This window comes from Thermobia domestica, chromosome 6 (genome assembly GCF_964235325.1).
Source record: "Thermobia domestica chromosome 6, izTheDome1.hap1.1, whole genome shotgun sequence".
Lineage (NCBI taxonomy): Eukaryota > Metazoa > Arthropoda > Insecta > Zygentoma > Lepismatidae > Thermobia > Thermobia domestica.
In genome coordinates, this window is record NC_137459.1 from 84,350,627 (window position 1) to 84,369,773 (window position 19,147).

Here is a 19,147-nt window from a genome sequence, read left to right on the forward strand (position 1 = left end):
ATAAAACGATAATCATGCCTGTTGTTCTGTATGGTTGCGAAACATGGTCGCTTACTCTGAGGGAAGAACATAGACTGAAAGTATTTGAGAACAGGATCCTGAGAAGAATATTCGGACCCAAGAGGAACGAGAATGGGGAATGGCGGAAGCTTCATAACGAGGAACTACATAGTTTATACGGTTTACCCAACATTGTTAGGGTCGTCAAGTCTAGGAGGCTTAGGTGGGCAGGTCATGTAGCTAGAATGGAAGAAAGTAGAAACGCTTTCAAAGTCTTGACTGGTAGACCCATAGGAAAACGACCATTAGGAAGACCTAGGCGCAGATGGGAGGATAATATTAAGATGGATCTCGCAGAGATAGGAATACAAAGTAGAAACTGGATGCAATTAGCTAAGGATAGAAGTCAGTGGAGAGCTTTTGTGAACGCGGCATTGAACCTCCGGGTTCCATAGGCCATAGAGTTAGTTGGTTAGTTACCTCTGTGATTAGATGTTCTACCTAATACGTGAAAGTGCCGCTGTCTTGAATTAGGAAGGGTGCTATTCCAAGTTCTACGGTGAACACCAATGTCTCTATGCTCGACGATGAGTTGTGTTCCGCTATATTAAACTGCTTAAGACTGGAATGTCATAACATAAATTTAACAATATTCTTGTGGCAAATTATTGCTTATATTACTGTTTTTGTTCTCAAAATGAACTGGAATGAAATTCCATTATAAAAACAACGAATAATGGTAATTAAACAAACAAAATTAGTAATTAGGAGGGAATAGGAAACCCCATTGACACGACGTTGTGTACCACAAATTCACGTAGCGTAGGTCAAACCAAAGATCAATAGCAATAGATCTCCCAGCCCCCCAGGCAGAATATACCTGGAAACATGATACTAAATTTTCTGTGCGCCTAAAATGATGTCTGATAAATAGAAAGTTACAATGTGCCCTTCCCCATCCATATTTCGCTTCTAGATTTGAGATTGCTTAGTATCAGAAGTGAGATTTTACAACTGAACTTCTAGCTTTCATTCACATTGTTAGGAGCGGGAGAAAAAAAAAAACCTTTTCTTAATAACAGCGACATCCTTCTACTTCTTTAGCTTATGCGTTGACAGAGTATTAAAATTAGTATGAAAGTGATTGCGAAATTACATATTAAGACAATCTTATATTGTAATTGTGAAATTCAATCTCTGTTTCGAGATATGTCAGAGGTCAATTTGCATTTGACCCCCTAGATGAATTATTTATATTAACTAGATAATACAGTTAGCAAATCTTTCACATTAAAGGGTATGTATCTCAACATAGTAACATACAACGCCCATGAACAGGTTTCGCGTGTGCGATTTTTTGAATGATAAGAGCTATAGTTTTAATTGGATCATTATTTTTAACTTGAAGATCTATGAGTATTATGACGAAACAAAATGCGCTTTGATCTTTAAAGTCATTTTCATTGTGCAAGACCATAAGTATATAAAATACGTTATATCGCTATTAGATATCTTTCATATATAAAGAATATTAAAACCTAATTGTCAGCCATTGAGATTTCAGCTAGTGATCGTAAATTTCAAGGTAGGTAAATCGAAACTTCAAAAACATATAATAAATAGATAATAAATAAGTTAAGGAATACTTGGTTGAGGAACACAAAGACAACCCTAATATTATCAAACATAAAACTAAAAATTATAAAATAAAATAAGAGAACAATTATTTGATATTTTCTCTTATTTATAATGTTTTGTCTGATGTTTTTTTTTTTTTTTTTTCAACAGACATCACTTCGGGAAGAACCTAGCAAGTGTATTTTGGAATACTATTACTTTTCAGTTTTTTTTAATTTCCATTCTTGAAATTAATCTCTTTTTTAGTCAATGAAAGTGGATAGTTTTAGAAAATATGCTTTGCTGAAGACGAAAATTTTGAGAGTGGTTGCGGGTTCTATTCCCAATGGGTACAGAGAATTTGATTCACTATTTACTGCAGTTGGATAGCTAGTCGAATTAGGAAGAATTGATCGCCGATGTAGAAAATCAGAAGTACACATGATGGAAGCGGAACTAAAATGAGTTTAGCCTGCCGTAGCCTTTCATGAGCTACAATAACATAAAATTGGTTCTAGATTATGAATTACGAAATACTTAAGAAAACACAAAGAACCAACACTTATAATGTCGTGAGAAAAAATCTTAATAAGATCACTAATAAAAAGGAGTAGCGTGGATCGTGTCCTAAGTTTTACACTTCTTTAACTTTACTTCATTATACGTTAGCTCCCTATTGACTACATTGTTCACATTCTCGAAGTTGATGCAATGAACTCGGGTTCGATTTCTGGTTGAAAGTTAGATAATACTTTAAGCTATATGATCACATCTTAAATATCCCCAAAACTCAAATAGTAAGTTAACAAACAAACAAACGAGCGAAACAAAATATATTGCAGTGCTAATATAATTTAAAGCATAATTACACTAATACATTTCAGCAAGACAAAACTTCTTAAAAGTGAGTTTGGTTTATTCTGTAAAAAACGCAATCTATAAGTGACTAATATAACAAATTTAGATCTGAATATAACTGTGTAGAAATCTAGTGATAATTTGTACAAAGCAGACATTAAGGAACAGATAAGTGTACGCAATGAAACAGTACCAAGTAAATAGGAATAGAACTTCAAGAAGAATCTTAGCTTCAGCTTGAGTTAGTTTGGAGTTCAACGTCCATTTTAGCACTGAAAATATGTAATGAACCTAGATTCAACCACCGGGAATCGAACTCAGGTCTCTTGTAGCAACACGAAAATATTACAGTATATGGCAACATTAGTTAAATACTTAAAGTCTTATACAGAGTCGTTCTGACTCGTGATTAGTGCCATATTAAAGAGTTCGACTAACATATGTTTCCTGCAGTAGTCAGGCCTTTAGTATGACGCTAATCATACGTCAAAACGATTCTACATAAGTCCCTTAGGGCCTTATGCAGAGTTGTTTTTAGTGTTGTATTAAGAACTTCACTAACACTTGATGCTAAGTTCCGTATTTATAACACGTAAGTGAAATTAATAACAATTTATATCGAGAAAAGGAACCTCGACTTTCTTTTTGCAGGGTTGTCCAAACACAAGTTAAGTAAGTACTATTCTCTCGTATATTGACTTCTATAGTATTTGGACAACCTGCGGAAGAGTCGAGGTTGGCCTTTTTTCGATATAAATTGTTATTAACTTCATTTACGTGTTACTAAATACGGAAGTTAGCATCAAGTATTAGTCAATCTCTTGATACAACGCTAAAAATGACTCTGCATAGGGCTCCTAATGTCTTATAATTAGATATTTTCCTTACAAATCCTTTTATTTTCTTTATGCAATTTAATTACATTGATAAGTTCTTTGGCAACTGTTGCATTAATAGTCAATGTCCATGATCAACTACGGTATTCAATTTGTTAGTGTCTACGAAGGTAGAAACTGAAAAGGAAACTAGCTTTAATAATACCATATTTAATATGACGCTATTAAATATGAATATCGGTGTGATTTTAATGTCGTGTTCGTTTACGTATTTGCTCCCATATGTTATTTTCGTAGGTTATTGAAATTACTAGACTGAATCTGATCTAATGAGTTCTGTAGCCTATATTATTTAATCACATTCCCATTAATGACTTTTGTATATAATAATATATTATTTCGTTTAATTTTTAGTAGGATACTAGTAAGAAAAAAGCAATATCGGATTGAAGTGGGAATAAATGAAATAACACAAATAGTGCCTAATACGATTCGACAACATGTTCCACCGATATTTATTGAAGGTTTTACACTAGCAGGATACTTGATTAAATGACTGGAATTGGGTTTCTTGCCTCTTTCAGCACGAAGGCTCTATGAGACGTTGACTTACAGCTTAACATGGGGTGTGAATGCCACGAGCTCCTTCAGAAATAAAACCCGGATCTCCCGCACCAAACACATTCGGTAGCTATAAAGTACGGGGGAGCTCGGTAGAATACTTGAAACTGCATCGTGTAGTATACGTACTATACAGTAGTATGTTAAAAATTAGTAAAGGTACTCATTAATTTCTTAAAAAATAGAATAGTTATACTCTTCTCTTTCTAATTGGTTGCTTCTTATAAAAATAAGGCAGAGAAAATTTGTTCTTGGTCTGCCTGTTAGTCTTCCTTTTTTTATGATTCTTAGCCGCATCTAAATTGATACACTTGGTGGTAAACGACTTCCTCTATTAATGAATACCTTAATTTTTGATAATAATATCACAGGTTCATGATAAAATTCAATACTTCTATGCATTTTTAAACATTTATTTAGTGTAGATACAGTTAAGGTTATTCAGAAGTTTTCGTGGATATACAAATATTGTGTTTTAAAGAAAAAAGATTCAAGTTTGGTGTTCACAATAGTATCCGAGAATTTATTTCAGTCAAGAATCTTCAATAGCTCTGAGTGTCTCTGAATTCATACATACAAACACAATATCTCAAAAATCTGTTTGTTTCTAAATTCATTTTCTGTCAATAGTCTGTGCGAATTTTACAAAATTCTTTCTACTATCTTGAATAATATGCGTTGGATCTATTGTGTTTAACATAAAGTGAGGTTTCTTCGGTTCATGTTTCTATAATTTTGTTCGTAATTATCTAATAAATGTTTCAGTTATAACTGCTGCATAACGTGATTTTGTGTAAGAAATTGAATCGAGAAAATTTAGTTCAGTGACCCGTACCTTTTATTTTATAAGAATATCTATATTATGGAACATGTGTGTAGAAGAATGTAAATATTGATTTATTCTGCTTAAAAGAAATTGAGAGATACAGTTCTAATAAGACTGAGAAATAGCTAAAAGTAATATATATTCTTAAATAATTCCCAGTTCACTATTTTGTATTTTATATGGAATCCACTCAAATTTCATAGTTTCGAATATATTATGCCTGCTTTTGAGAATTTGCGAATAACAAAGTGAGACTAGTCGCCACGCTAATACGAAAAAAAAAGTCAGATATAAATTTAAAATAATACACGAATCTGCTTTGTCGGGGTTGGTGGCGTGGTCCTGTTATCCAGGTCTCGTGGAGGCAAGATAGTGTGGTGGGAAACAGCCTATACTGTCAGGATTGATCTTGCATGGTGGTATGAACACCAGCCAACTACACCAAGTTCAAACCTTGGCCCCGATCATGGTTTGTAACTCTCGTTAATAATAGAGACTTGTCCTGTAAAATTTTTAATGTTGCATAAGAAGACAAGGACTCAAACGAATCTGGTGTTTTATAGTACTAAATGTTTATCTTTGTTTTGCAGTCTATGACGTGAAAGTTAATTACACTATTTACATGCTATCAAAAATAAATAAGTGAGAAGGGGTCGTTAGAAACTATATTTATTCACAATTTATCATAGGGGTACTATCACTCGGTTACTTTTTTTGCTTTATTTTATTTGCCATGTTTTCTGTAATTCGCGGATGTTTGTTACACAGCTTGATTTATTTGCACTTTGTCACCTTACAATCTCGCAAATGATTTTGAACTACTGCAGCATGCTTTTATAAATTTATATAGCACCATTCACCAGTTTCTCATCAGTACAAACTGGTTTCATACGTCACAAAATATCGAAATATTAGGTAATTGCTTATTTTTGTTTCCTCCATAAAGCCACCAGCTTCGGTTCATCACTTTCACGTATAGTTTCTTCAAGATTCTTGTGTTTGACATTCAGTAACTAAGGTATGCCAAATTGATTTAGTAATCGTACTTGGTTCCTTACCATTTGTTCAATATAATTCAATGTTATTTTGATTGGCTTTTTGTTTAAGTTGTGTAGTTGATGTACTGTATCGTCATACTTTATCTCATGGTTTTGTATTCTTGTGTTATTACTAGTGATTTTTTCTTTTTTCTTTAAAGAGATCTTTTCATTACCAACCAATATAAGACGAGATATGCTATTGTTGAAGTGGGATTAGGGATTAGATTTCTGGGCTTTCGGCATCTATGATTATGTTAGCCCGTCATACATATGACGGAAGACATCCCTTGATCATCACGCTGCCCGGGGAATTGGAGAGGAAGAAAGGGTTGGAAAAGGAAGGAAGCGGCCTGGGTCATTATGTTTGGTATCGTCTCGGCATTTGTCTGGTGTGAATGAGGAAAACTCAAGAAAACCTCACTCAGGATGGCTAGCCTGAAAAAGCTTGCCTGTTACACCATTTCGACCCAGTGTCCTTACCGATTGTTTAAGTGGGTTTCGAACCACTACTTGAATTGGTGTTCGAAACAAGCATCTTAAGCAGAATTTAACGCGAGAGCAGGTTCACAGTAAACACGCGTATTAGTCGCTTGGCCATGAGGGACACTATTCGTAGAGGTGTTACATTATTTGCAACAGTCAGCATAACCAGTTACACAGCCCTTAACTGTTTGTGAGTAGTTCTACGTTGGATTTTATTTTCCTTCCACATGCAGTATTACGACATTTTTCGTGCAAATTGATCAAATTTACGTGGACAAAGTGAACCGTGGACGCAATTTCATTATTTTCTTTCATATTAAACATTCCTAAGATTAGAGTTTTACATACATTTTATAGAAGTAATGTTATAATGTCCCAAATATACTATTTTCAAATACAATGGAATTTCTCTTAAATGATACATCCCAATAACGAGCACGTCCATAATACAGACTTTTTTTTTACATGTTTATTATTATGATATATTTATTATTATGATAGGGAGCCCTTTCTTTTACAGACACTCAGCTACGCCACGGACAATCCCTTGCTCCCCCAGCATTTTTATCTCTTCATAATGGAAAGGAATTATTCTCAGCTGATGAGCATTTATCACAGAAAATACTTTCTGCAATACGAAAATAAGTCTTCAATTGATCCCTTCAACTGATGCAGCACTTACAAGCAAATTCCGATCAAAACCTAATGTTCGCAGGATTATACAGCAAACAACTATTGCAGATTTTTTCCCCCAAAGAAATTCATAAACTATCATGATTGGTTAATTCACTCTACATTTTTAATATTAAATAATAATGCTCAATGATATTAATTGGGCTAGTTTTACTTTTAATACAGCCAATAAGCGAATCAATGAACTTTTATAGAGGTGTGATTGCACTTGAGAAGTAACTTATCAGAACAGCATTTTGGAATACTCGCCAATATAAACACATGTCCAGCGATACTATTTTTTTTTCACAGAGAGAAGTTCCCTCTCAAACCGCATTAATTCTAACACCGATTAGTACTACATTTCATAAATAAACTTTTCATTAATAACCACATAATGTGGCATAACTCATTTCTTCTGAGAAACTCCACAAGGAATAGTTTATTCTTAGGGTGCGTTCCTTTTCGGACGTTCTTTAGAAAACAACTCAAACGATTTTCTTAATATTTAATAACTAAATATTTCATTAATAACCTATAATGTTATGTAAATTATTTCTTATAAAAATATCCACAATAGATAGTTTACTTTTGGGGATAAGTTTTCTTCGGTCAATATTTCAGTTATAACTGCAGCACAGCGTAATTTGATGTAAGAAATTGAAGCGATAAAGTTTAGTTCTGTGGCCCGTATCTTTTATTTTCTTAGAAACGGAAATTTTCACTAGTAGTTAGTAGAACTTGTATCATACCTGTATTTATAACAGCTCAAATTTATTGATATTTTAAGAAAACAAGATTGTTTACATCTAGTTTTGTTTTATGTATCTGCGTTTAGCTGAAAGCAGATGTGACTTCTGAACGAAATGTTTATACGTATGCTTTTACTACAACTGCAATTTCTTACGTGACGTATCTTGCTCTATAAGTATGACGTAGCATGTTACAAAAAGTCAGTCATATGGTGATGAAAGGTCAATGATAGTTTATCTGCTCGTGTGTACAGATTTGTGAAACTTTGAAATTCTGTTGCCAAACAATGTTTGTTATTCGCATGTAAAAGGTGGAAAAGAAATTGAACTCTCTATGTGAAAGTCTTCACACGGTATTCGGCGATAATCAATTAAAATAGTAGTATTCAGTTCACTACGTAGATTATATTTTCAGTATATATTGTATATGTTCAAAGCAAATATTTCATGTTTTAAGACCTGGAATCGGAATTGTAACAATCCTTATTTACGTGCTTGGAATGGAGTGGACACGGGCCTGCTTGACGTATTCTGGGATTATTTGCTTTTGTGGGTCAGCGGTTGAGTGCTCATCTTTGGTATTAGGGATATCTGGTTTGATCCCAGGCCATATGAGTTCGTGGTGGACAATATTGTGTACATGTTTTTTCTTGGGGTTTTCCCGTTTTCTTCCACATTATCAGTCAACGAATTATTTTATAATGCGTTAACTTCATTAATCAATCGTCTCATTTAGCCTACAGAGTATAACTGTGGGACGTAAAACTTAAAGATTTCATTTTTTCTAATTATTTCACGGGGCCGCGGTGGCTCAGTGGTAGAGCGTTCACCTCTGGTGCTTGGGGTCCCGGGTTCGATCCCAGCCCCCGCCAAGTGAAGTATGTGGTGGACAAACACCGTGTGCGTGGGTTTTCTCGGGGTTCTGCCGTTTTGTCCCACTTTCTTCATTCCACCATTTCATTCATTACTCATCATCACCGTCTCCTTTAGCCTAACCGGCATAATCGTGGGACGTAAAACTCAAAGATTTCATTTCATTTTTTTAATTAATTCATCAAGACAAAAAAAAGTCGAACGATAGTTTTGCATGTGATTGGATAACACGATCTCAGAAACTTGAAATTTCTAAATAATGTACAAAGAAATACACCTTTGGCTCAGGACAATGTGTTTTGTCAAGACTGGTGGTCGGGAAGACATGACAGACTACTCCAAGGAAAACCGACTTTCCATCAGTCGAACTGACGATAAAGTCTAAAACGTGCAACCAAGTTTTATTGATAATAGTTTCCAATCCCTACGGGAGATCGTTGAGGATATTGGTATGGTTCAAGCCTTAAGAAGAGATCTTGCAGAATATCTACAGCGAAGAGGCTGTAGTTATGAAACTGTTTTTTGATCACTATTGTACACTACCAGTGTCCTCGACAGACTTAAGTACGAAATGGACACTTTATATTTACAAAAGTAAAATCAACTTCAAAGGGAAGCGTTTTGAGTCCGTTTCAGCAATCAAAGAAATCGTGAAAGAAACTATTGAACAGTAAAGTCCAAAGTTATGCAACCGTGTCGAGACGTAGTGTACAGTCAGCGACAGAAGTTCTTTTCGTTTTGGTGAAACTTATTTTGGGACTAACGGTGGTACGGCTGAAACATACAGAAAATTACATTTAATTTACTAAAAATTGTGCTCAAATTGCCTTTCCATTCTGAAGTTATTTATGAAACTAATTTCACCAAACGGAAAGAACTTTCGTCACTTACTCAGGGGTGCCCACAAGGGGGGGCTATGACGCAAAGTGCGTCATTGAAATATTTGGAGGGGGGGTAAAAATCTGTATAAATATGTTTGAGGGAGTGTAAAAATTAATCGAAAAGACGATTTTTTTTTCATGGAAGAACACCTACGGGTAGACAATTGGGGGAGAGGGGGTGCGTCATGGACATAAGGGGGCACCACTGACTTACTGTACGAGTTCACCCATGATAATTCACCCATGAAATATATATATATATAATCACAAGACTAAGGGAAGATACGCGCTCTTACGTCATACATAGACAGTTAGAAATGCTGATCTAGAGCCTATAAAAGATAGGAACGCTCAAGCTTTTATATAATATCGCTACAGTTAGTTGTTAGTACCAAATGGGATCTATTACTGCTGTGTTCCAAAGAATTTCATACTTAAACTTTTCTTTCTTTCTCTTTTCCGAGCTCAGCTTGATATTACCCCTCCTTAAGCAGTGAAAGATCTCGTTGAGCGGACGTTCTAGTCACGCAGTATTTTTTTCCATTTTTGATTGAATAATTAACATACAAACAAAATAATTTATAAACGCATAAGTATCTATAAATACTAATGTATTCATTTACATTTATGAACTTCAACTTTTGTTTTTAGAGTCTTATATCAAATAGTTTCCTGGAAACAAACTTTGAGGAGGCTTCGAGCAAGATGCTTCAAGAACAACTGACGTTCAATTTTACAACTTTATGTATACTATTAATTATTCCGTTACTACTACTACTACTACTACTACTACTACTACTACTACTACTAATAATAATAATAATAATAATAATAATAATAATAATAATAATAATAATAAAATGTAAACACCCATTCTTTAAAAATATAATGTTATTTTAACTAGTTTTCTCCGCCCGAATCTTCAACCCGCTGTAACCTGTAAGTTAAAATCGTCCTTAATTAAGAGTTTTAATAGTTTACATTTAACAAATTTATATTAGTTGAGTTTGAGTTTAACGTCCCGTTCAGCAGTGAAGCTATATGAGACGTGGACCTACTGATTAACGTGAAATCCAAGCCACATGAGCTCTCGCCGGGAATCGAACCCGGGTCTCCCACGTCAAAGGCAAGTACGCTAACCACTTATCCACGAAGGAGCTCTCAAATTTATATTAGCTATTATTATTATTACTATTACTTGAGTTTGGCCGGTAACCACTCCAAACGCCATATTTATGCACTCATATTTATGCAATTATTCAAGAACTTACTAATTAGTTATATACACAACAGTTTGTTTGTTTAGATCATTGAGTAAACAAATGATAACACGCAGCCATTGCAGGTTGCGGCATCTATCAGCGGCGTTGCAGGCAGCTAAACGATACCGTATATGTGATAGGTGGTGATAAGTGATAGCAACAACACCTATTAGTGTGACTAGTTATTATTAGAAATTAGCTTGATGCACAGAATGCAGGACTAACGACGATTGATGTTTATTATTAGTGTATGACAAATTTTATCTTATATTCCTTTAAAAAAAAAAAAAAAAAAAAAAACTATGGATTTATCTTACTATTCTTCTGTCAGAAATGTTCTTCTATTAATAAACCAAGATGAACGAAGTCTCTCTCTCAATGAGTTAATCCTTCGATGTTACAACTGGAAATGCAAATTAATCCTTTGAGTGTGCAATTCAGTAAATATTATAGATTTTAGCTTTCCTAAAGTCAATTAGGTGGCTTCAATTTCGTTCGCGGGGACTGAACCCCTGTAAAAAATATTGGCGACTTCACTGATCAAGTCAGATGTTTCGAGTTTCAGGAGATTCACCCGAATCTTTGCTCACAGTTTCATTCCATCATTTGTATAGTTAGTTTTATTTAGGAAAATTTGGTCCCGTCAGAACATAATTTGGATTCATTTTACTTTTTTTTCGTAATATTAATGACTAACAATGTTCGTCTTAAATTAGTGTTTCTATTTGATGTAATTAATTTTACTTAAGTACAGTAAATAAAACTAACTAACTAACTGACTCTATGGCCTATGGAACCCGGAGGTTCAATGCCGCGTTCACAAAAGCTCTCCACTGACTTCTATCCTTAGCTAATTGGATCCAGTTTCTACTTTGTATTCCAATCTCTGCGAGATCCATCTTAATATTGTCCTCCCATCTGCGCCTAGGTCTTCCTAATGGTCGTTTTCCGATTGGTCTTCCAGTCAAGACTTTGAAAGCGTTTCTACTTTCTTCCATTCTAGCTACATGACCCGCCCACCTAAGCCTTCTAGACTTGACGACCCTAACAATGTTGGGTAAACCATATAACTTATGTAGTTCCTCATTATGAAGTTTCCGCCATTCTCCATTCCCGTTCCTCTTGGGTCCGAATATTCGTCTCAGGATCTTGTTCTCAAATACTTTCAGTCTATGTTCTTCCCTCAGGGTAAGTGACCATGTTTCACAGCCATACAGAACAACAGGCATAATTATCGTTTTGTATATTTTAAGCTTCAAATTCCTCGACAGAATTCGCGACGACAAGAGATTTTGAACCGAATAGTAACACGAATTCCCTGTTTTTAGTCGACATTTAATTTCTTCGTGAATATGATTTTCCTCTGTTAATATTGATCCTAGATATTCGAAACTATGCACTTTATCAAGAGTATTATTTAATATTTTAACGCATCCATAATTTGCTGTATTCCGGTCCCGACGCACTTCCATGTATTTAGTTTTCTCTGCATTTACTTCTAAACCCATGTCCCTGCAAGCGTTTAATAAAATCTCTGCATTTCTTTCTATTGTTATCCTATCATCCCCTATTAAATTTACATCATCAGCATATGCCATAACCTGGTGAATACCGTTCAACGCTAGGCCCTGGTTGCTATCTTTGATTTTCCCTATAGCGTATTCCAGAACGAAGTTAAATAATAATGGCGACAACGCATCTCCTTGTTTCAGGCCATTTTCGACGTGAAAGCTCGAGGACAAAAATTTTCCTACCCGGACTTTACTTTGGAATTCATTTAAACATATCTTAATTAATCTAATTAGCTTTCTCGGTATTCCAAGTTCTGTAAGAACGTTGTATAATGTTTCTCATCTAACCGAGTCGTACGCTTTTCTAAAATCAATAAATAGTTGATCTACTGGGGTATTTTATTCCCACTTTTTTTCGAGTATTTGCCGAATGGTAAATATTTGATCGATAGTTGATCGATTTCGTCTAAATCCGCACTGATAATCTCCAACAATTTCATTTGCGTATGGGGTCAGTCTTGCCAACAGAATATTTGAAAGTATTTTATAGGATGTTGACAGAAGAGAAACGCCTCGATAGTTATTACAGTCAGTTTTGTCGCCTTTCTTGTGAATTGGAACAATGATTGATTCTTTCCACTCCTGTGGCAATTCTTTCTTGTTCCAGATAAGGAGAATGAGTTTGTGTATCTTGTTCCACAATTTTTCGCCTCCAGCTAAAATTAACTCAGCCGGAATTTCATCCACACCCGGAGATTTGTGTTTCTTTAATTTCTTTATAGCGGTTTCTACTTATATTCGGTTGGGTTCTGGAATATACGGTTCTACGGTGTGTATTACCTTTTCTCCACGCACACTAGTTTTTGGTTGCGTGTTAAGCAAATCGTCAAAGAAATCTTTCCTTCTATTTAAGATGCTATCCGTGTCAGTGAGAACTGTACCGTCAGATTTCTTTAATATATAAGCACGAGGTTGATAGCCTTTCTTAAATTCGTTGATTCCCTTATACATGTCCCGGATGTTTTTATTTTTACTATTATCTTCAAGTTCCTTAATTTTAGCTTTTAGAAAATCGCGTTTCTTTGTTCTAAAAGTTTTGGAAGTTTCCCGCCTGATATCTGCAGCGTAATTTTGCCTGTTTTCTCTTCTCTGCTAGTTTAATGCATTCATGGTCGAACCATGGTTTGTTCCTACGTATTTCCGCGTGTCCCAATTTTTCTTTTGCTGAAATTTTAATGCTATCTCTAATTTCAATCCAGTTATCCTCAACGCTAGTGCACTCCGAATCTTCTAAAGCCGAGAATCTATTCGAAACTTCAATCTGGTATTTCTCTCTTACCTGGCTCTCTTCTAATTTCTTTAAATTGAATCTCTCCGTTTTCGAACAATGAATATTACCTTTATTCAACGATAACCTCTCTCGTATTACCGCTACTACCAGGTAGTGGTCAGTGTCACAATTAGCCCTTCTAAACGACCGGACATCAATTATGCTAGATTGCCTTCTTCTATCTACCAAAACGCGATCAATTTGATTGTCTTTTTCCGTCTGGTGATGTCCAAGTGTATTTATGAACGTCGCGATGTGGGAATTTTGTACTCTTCACGATTAGGTCTTTGGATGTTGCAAAGTTCACGAGTCTAACACCGTTGTCATTACTTTCTTTATGCAGACTTTCGTACCCTATAATCGGTTTGAAAATATCCTCTCGTCCTACCTTCGCATTGAAATCCCCTAATAGAATTTTTATATGATATCGCGGGAGTTGGTCAAATATCCGTTCCACTTCTTCGTAAAAACTGTCTTTTATATCGTCATCCTTATCTTCAGTTGGGGCATGTATATTTAAAACAATAATATCACACCACCGTCCCTTAAGAGTAATAAAAGAAAGTCTATCAGTAACAAATTCAACCCGTTTAATTGCTGGTAATATACGTTTATGAACGAAAAACCCTGTTCCTAACTGGTGATTTTTATTTCCTTCCCCGTAAAAGAACGTAAAATTTCCGGAATTCTCAGATCCATTTCCTTCCCACCTAACTTCCTGAACTCCTACTACGTCCATCCTGTATTTCTCTAACTCACTCGTTACGGATTTTAACGCGCCTGCCCTATAAAGGCTCCTAATATTCCATGTTCCAAATCTCAAGTACAGTAAATAGCATAATTATATTTTTAATTACAAAATCTTCTTACAGATCTAGAAATTAACCATCAGCAGCATGAAGAAGCTTTCCCAAAACTTAGTCAGGAGGGCTTTCCGTGAGAAACTTGTGCAAAAATATCGATCCACATTAGCAACAGAACTAACAATGGACAGTGACTTTAGTAGAACTGAAGAGGATGTAAAACCATTTTACAAAATTCCTGGTCCACCAAGTTTACCACTTATTGGCACATCTTATATTTATCGTTTCGGTAAGTATCTTTTCCATTAATAGTTGTTTACGATTAAGCATCTTTTACTTAAGAACGGATTATTAAGTTTTGATTGCATGTAAGTAATGGGTGTCTTTTAGTGTTACAGTTTCCGAAGCGTTATATAAATGAATTTTTGAGAATGTAGACTTCTCGGCCTTTTTTGCTCGTACCTGAACACGAAATTATGTATTTTCGAAAAATTTAGACCAACTTTAACATCATAACAAAGGAATTGGATAGCGAAATAAGCTTTCGTATTTGTTCATATTTTCTATTAAGGACCAGATATATTAACAGTTTTGAAAAGTATTTATGTGTATCCTATTTCTGATCTTTACTTTATTTCTGTGTAAGAATGAGAAACAAGAAGAGTTTCTTCTTAGTTTAAAGTTCTGTCCTGACACTTCCCTAATTCAACGAATCAAAACGTAAGATTTTATCCAGAATATGTCAACTGTAAGAATCGTACCCAGCACTTAGTTGTAGTTATACAATTACACTTTTCCATATGACATTTTTCTCAAAAGCTCTGTATAAATGTTTTAAATGTCAAAAAAGAGAAACACACAAAGTTTCTAATAATAAAAGTTAGACAAATTGCGCTAATTTCCTCGCTTGCATGCATTTAAAAATTTAATCGTTAATCATGCAATTCTATAGATCTATCTAAAAGTTAACTGTTGATCTTGTGGTGCATTTCCGTAGACAATGATGCTAAACAGTTACTTCCCCATAAATTTTTAGTAAGATTCGTTGAGAGTTCATCCTCGACCCACTAATAGAATAGGTAGAGATTATCCGTTAAAAGCTTGTATGGATTCTGGAAAGATGTTGACATCATTGTTGCAAAGAACATACTGTAAAATCGGGCGTTAGTTTTATTAGCATAAAATATTTATTTGTGAAACGTCAGCAGCTAAACTGGAAAATGGTACACCCAGAAAATCGTTTTAAATGCTTATTTCTCACTCAGTCACATTTAGAGAACATGGAGGCAACCAGTTCCTGTCAACGTCTATTGAAAATGTAAAGCTTTTATTTTAGCCTTTACTACCATGTGACACTCTTAGGACATTAAAGCCGCTTTTTCAGAATACTGATTTCCGTATTCCCTTTGTTTTTTGAACTCTTGATATGAACAAAATCTTTATACAAGTAGCTCTTTCCAAAAGAAAAGAAAATCCGATCAAGATTCACCTATATTGATAGCTACATTTAAAATAATTCAAGTAAACTATTATTTACTATGATGTGTGGTTTTTAGTCAAATATTTATGAACTGCGAACAACGTTATAGGAATCGTTTTTAAAAAACCCTATTCACTCTTCGTCCTGCCGGCTGGGCTAGTGGTTAGCGCGCACACCTTTGGTGCTCCGGCTCTCGGTTTCTGATTCGTGGTGAAAGAACCTTGAAGTTTATAATGCATTACGGAGTTTCGAATTTTACATTAAACTGCAGGTTTTCGTCTTACATAAGCCGGTGCTTGATAAAGAATGCTAAACTTAAACAAGTATATAATATTTATCCTTTAGTAAGCCTGACATTTTTCTGGGTTTCGGAGGGATATACAAATAACCTCAATCGGATGGATATACAAATAACCTCAACAAAAACCTTAAGTTTTAAATATATGGACATCCAAGAAATGCGTTTTAGGCATGCAATTAAATCCCTACGTTAGGCGGGTCTGCATATCCAGACTCCTAACTATGAAAACATTTACCATCGCTCTAACCTCAATCATTTCATAGATTCAAGCTGTTTCATATAAGGCATTATGATTTATTCCAAAAATACTTTTATACATTGCAAGAGCTGTAACTTCCAAATATTCACCGCAAACTTGTAGTCGTATCAGAATAAACACAAGCGAGTGTAGAGCAGTAAAGTGCTTTGCACAAAAGTCAAAAGAAGGTTGGTGATTGTATACGAAATGGTGATTGCATACTTTGCAGTATTTTAGAGATGAGTTGATAACGAAGAAAACTTAAATAGTTGCCAGTTACTTTTGCTTGATTCTAATAAAAGTAAACAATAAATTAAATTACTATAGTTTGACGATTATATACATATTTTCTATAAATAATTAAGGATACAAACTAAGAATTAAGAGATAACATTTAAGAAAATTTTATGGTTGATATTTATTAGGCTACTTCAAGAAGAGAAATATGAAAAAAAAAATTAGCATACGTTGAAAACATATTTCAGACTGAAGTACCGACATAGTGTTAATGTGACAAAACTTATGCTCACTTAACTAACTAGAATATGTCTGCATCCAGATTCTGAAACTGCACTATCAAGAAACGAAATATTGTGTTATATGTAGGGAAGACCGGGGACAATTGTAACGCGGGTCAATTGTAACATTGGCCATTACTTTTAGAAATGTGTTTCGGAATATCATTTGTACATGTCATTGGAGTTACACATGCAAGGTGTATGTGGGTGAAAAAAAGAGCGTCGTTAGTAAAGTGTGGAAGACTGCAAAGGAGAAACGTGATTTTGGCAGGCATAAGTAAATTTTTAACTGACTTGTTTTTATTTTCTCTTGATAGATACTGTAAAGAAATACCCTGTGAGTATGTAACCTATCCTCTTTCCTTGACAACGTGGATATTGTGTTTGATGCTTTGACTCAATGTAATTATGGAGCTCCTCTGTGGCTAAGCGGTTAGCGTACGCGCCTTTGGCGTGGGAGACCCGGGTTCGGTTCCCGGCGGGAGCTCATGTGGTTCGGATTCCACGTTAATCAGTAGGTCCACGTGTCATATAGCTTCGCTGATGAACGGGACATTAAACTAAAATCAACTCAACTCAATGTAATTATGAGAAATCATGTTGTTTATCGCTGACCATTGAACGGGTACAAATGTAACATAGCGATCGGAGACGATTGTAACACGTCCCAGATAAAGTTGTACTGAACATTATGAAAATAAACTAGATATGACCAAAGATAATACAATTGATGCAATTAATAAAACTATGTACGTATTAAGTATGCTTTCCCGGTGCCACAAGTGCTTAGGGGAGGACCCGACCTCCCAAAAATTTTTGGCCGCCTTAGTGTATAATATATCATTAACGTTACTATAGGGAAAGTAAAACTTTCACCCCATATTGCATTATGGGCCTTCCCTAACTTCTTTATACAACCTCACAAACGTTTGTGGCTGACTGTGGATCACTGATTTTCAATGTTGTATTAGAATAGGCTAATGTTTCAATATGTTCCTTCCTTGAGATGTCTTTAAATAGCATATAAGTTTTTAAAGACTCATTTGTCAAATAGGCTCTTTTTCTGATTCATCAGAAATATTCAACAATGTAACTTTTTACTTGTTTTTCTTAATCTCTCTCGCACAGTAGCGCATTCTCTGTTCGCGTCGTTGTGTGAGGGATGTGTATAGAGGTTACAAATGCAGTGTGAGTGTCTATTAGTAAAGTATCATTAGGACTTGAAACAGTGGCATAACAATAGGGAAGGCAGGGTAGGCATTGCCTATTGGCGCAGTGCGCTTGGACATATTAGGGAGGGATATGGGGGCGCCACTACGGATTTTGCCTAGGGACACCAAACGCCATTGTTACATCACTGACTTGAATTTTTATGTTACGTCATATTTTAATCTTGGCTTGCATGTCCATGTTTAAGTTAGGCCGAAGAAAAGTTATTTGTGGCAAGGTACCGGTAAGAAGTAACTCATCATTCATGCATCTTATTGACGTATATTTTTAAATACTTGGGGATATACTCTATACTCTTTGTCCATCCGTTCTTAAACCTATCAATATTATTATTAGTAGTATCACTATTATTAAACCATATATATTGTTTTGGCATGCCACATATATTGTACTTTTCATTAAAAGCATCATGTGACAATTGTCCCAAAGCTCTGTTACAATTGACAAGGGCACGGTGACGTTTGTAACAAGACAGATGCTGTCATAAAATGCATCGTAACATTCTATATTAGAAATTGTGATGTGTGAAAAAATTTGAATAGAGCAACAAAGCTTCACTTAAGATATTGTATAATACTCAGACTTATTGGAATATAAACGTATGAGAAAAAAAATAAAATGTAAAATTTGTTACAATTGTCTTGGTCTTTCCTAATATATTGGGAAAAGTAGATAATTTTGTTGGACATCCGAAAATGTTAAGAACTACATTTTAGTATTTTCTCTACAGGTCCATATGATATCACAAACTATCATGAAGCTTTAAGAGATCTTAATAGGAAATTTGGTTCTGTTGTGCGCCAAAACTTCTCTGGACAAGAAATTATTCATATATTCGACTTAGAAGACGTGAAAAAGGTATTATTTAATGCTGGCAAATCTCCTGCGGTCCCACCTATTCAAGAAGGATCACGTGTGTATCGAGTAAAGAAGAATCATTCAGTTGGACTTGGCAACTTGTGAGTAATTTAGAAATTTATGAAAGAACACAAATTATATCACGCTTAAATATTAA

The 19,147-nt window shown here is 34.9% G+C and overlaps 1 protein-coding gene across 1 annotated transcript in view; it reads left to right on the forward strand.

Annotated features, from left to right (window-relative positions):
* The first annotated feature begins 1,448 nt into the window (after positions 1–1,448).
* The window catches only part of LOC145688083 (putative cytochrome P450 CYP44), a 40,345-nt gene continuing 22,646 nt past the window's right edge, over positions 1,449–19,147 (forward strand). Inside the window, exons 1-3 of the mRNA XM_081761811.1 lie at positions 1,449–1,585; positions 14,435–14,654; positions 18,863–19,091. Of these exons, the coding sequence (XP_081617937.1) occupies positions 14,459–14,654; positions 18,863–19,091 (425 nt within the window). The 5' untranslated portion in view covers positions 1,449–1,585; positions 14,435–14,458. The remainder of the gene's footprint in view (positions 1,586–14,434; positions 14,655–18,862; positions 19,092–19,147) is intronic.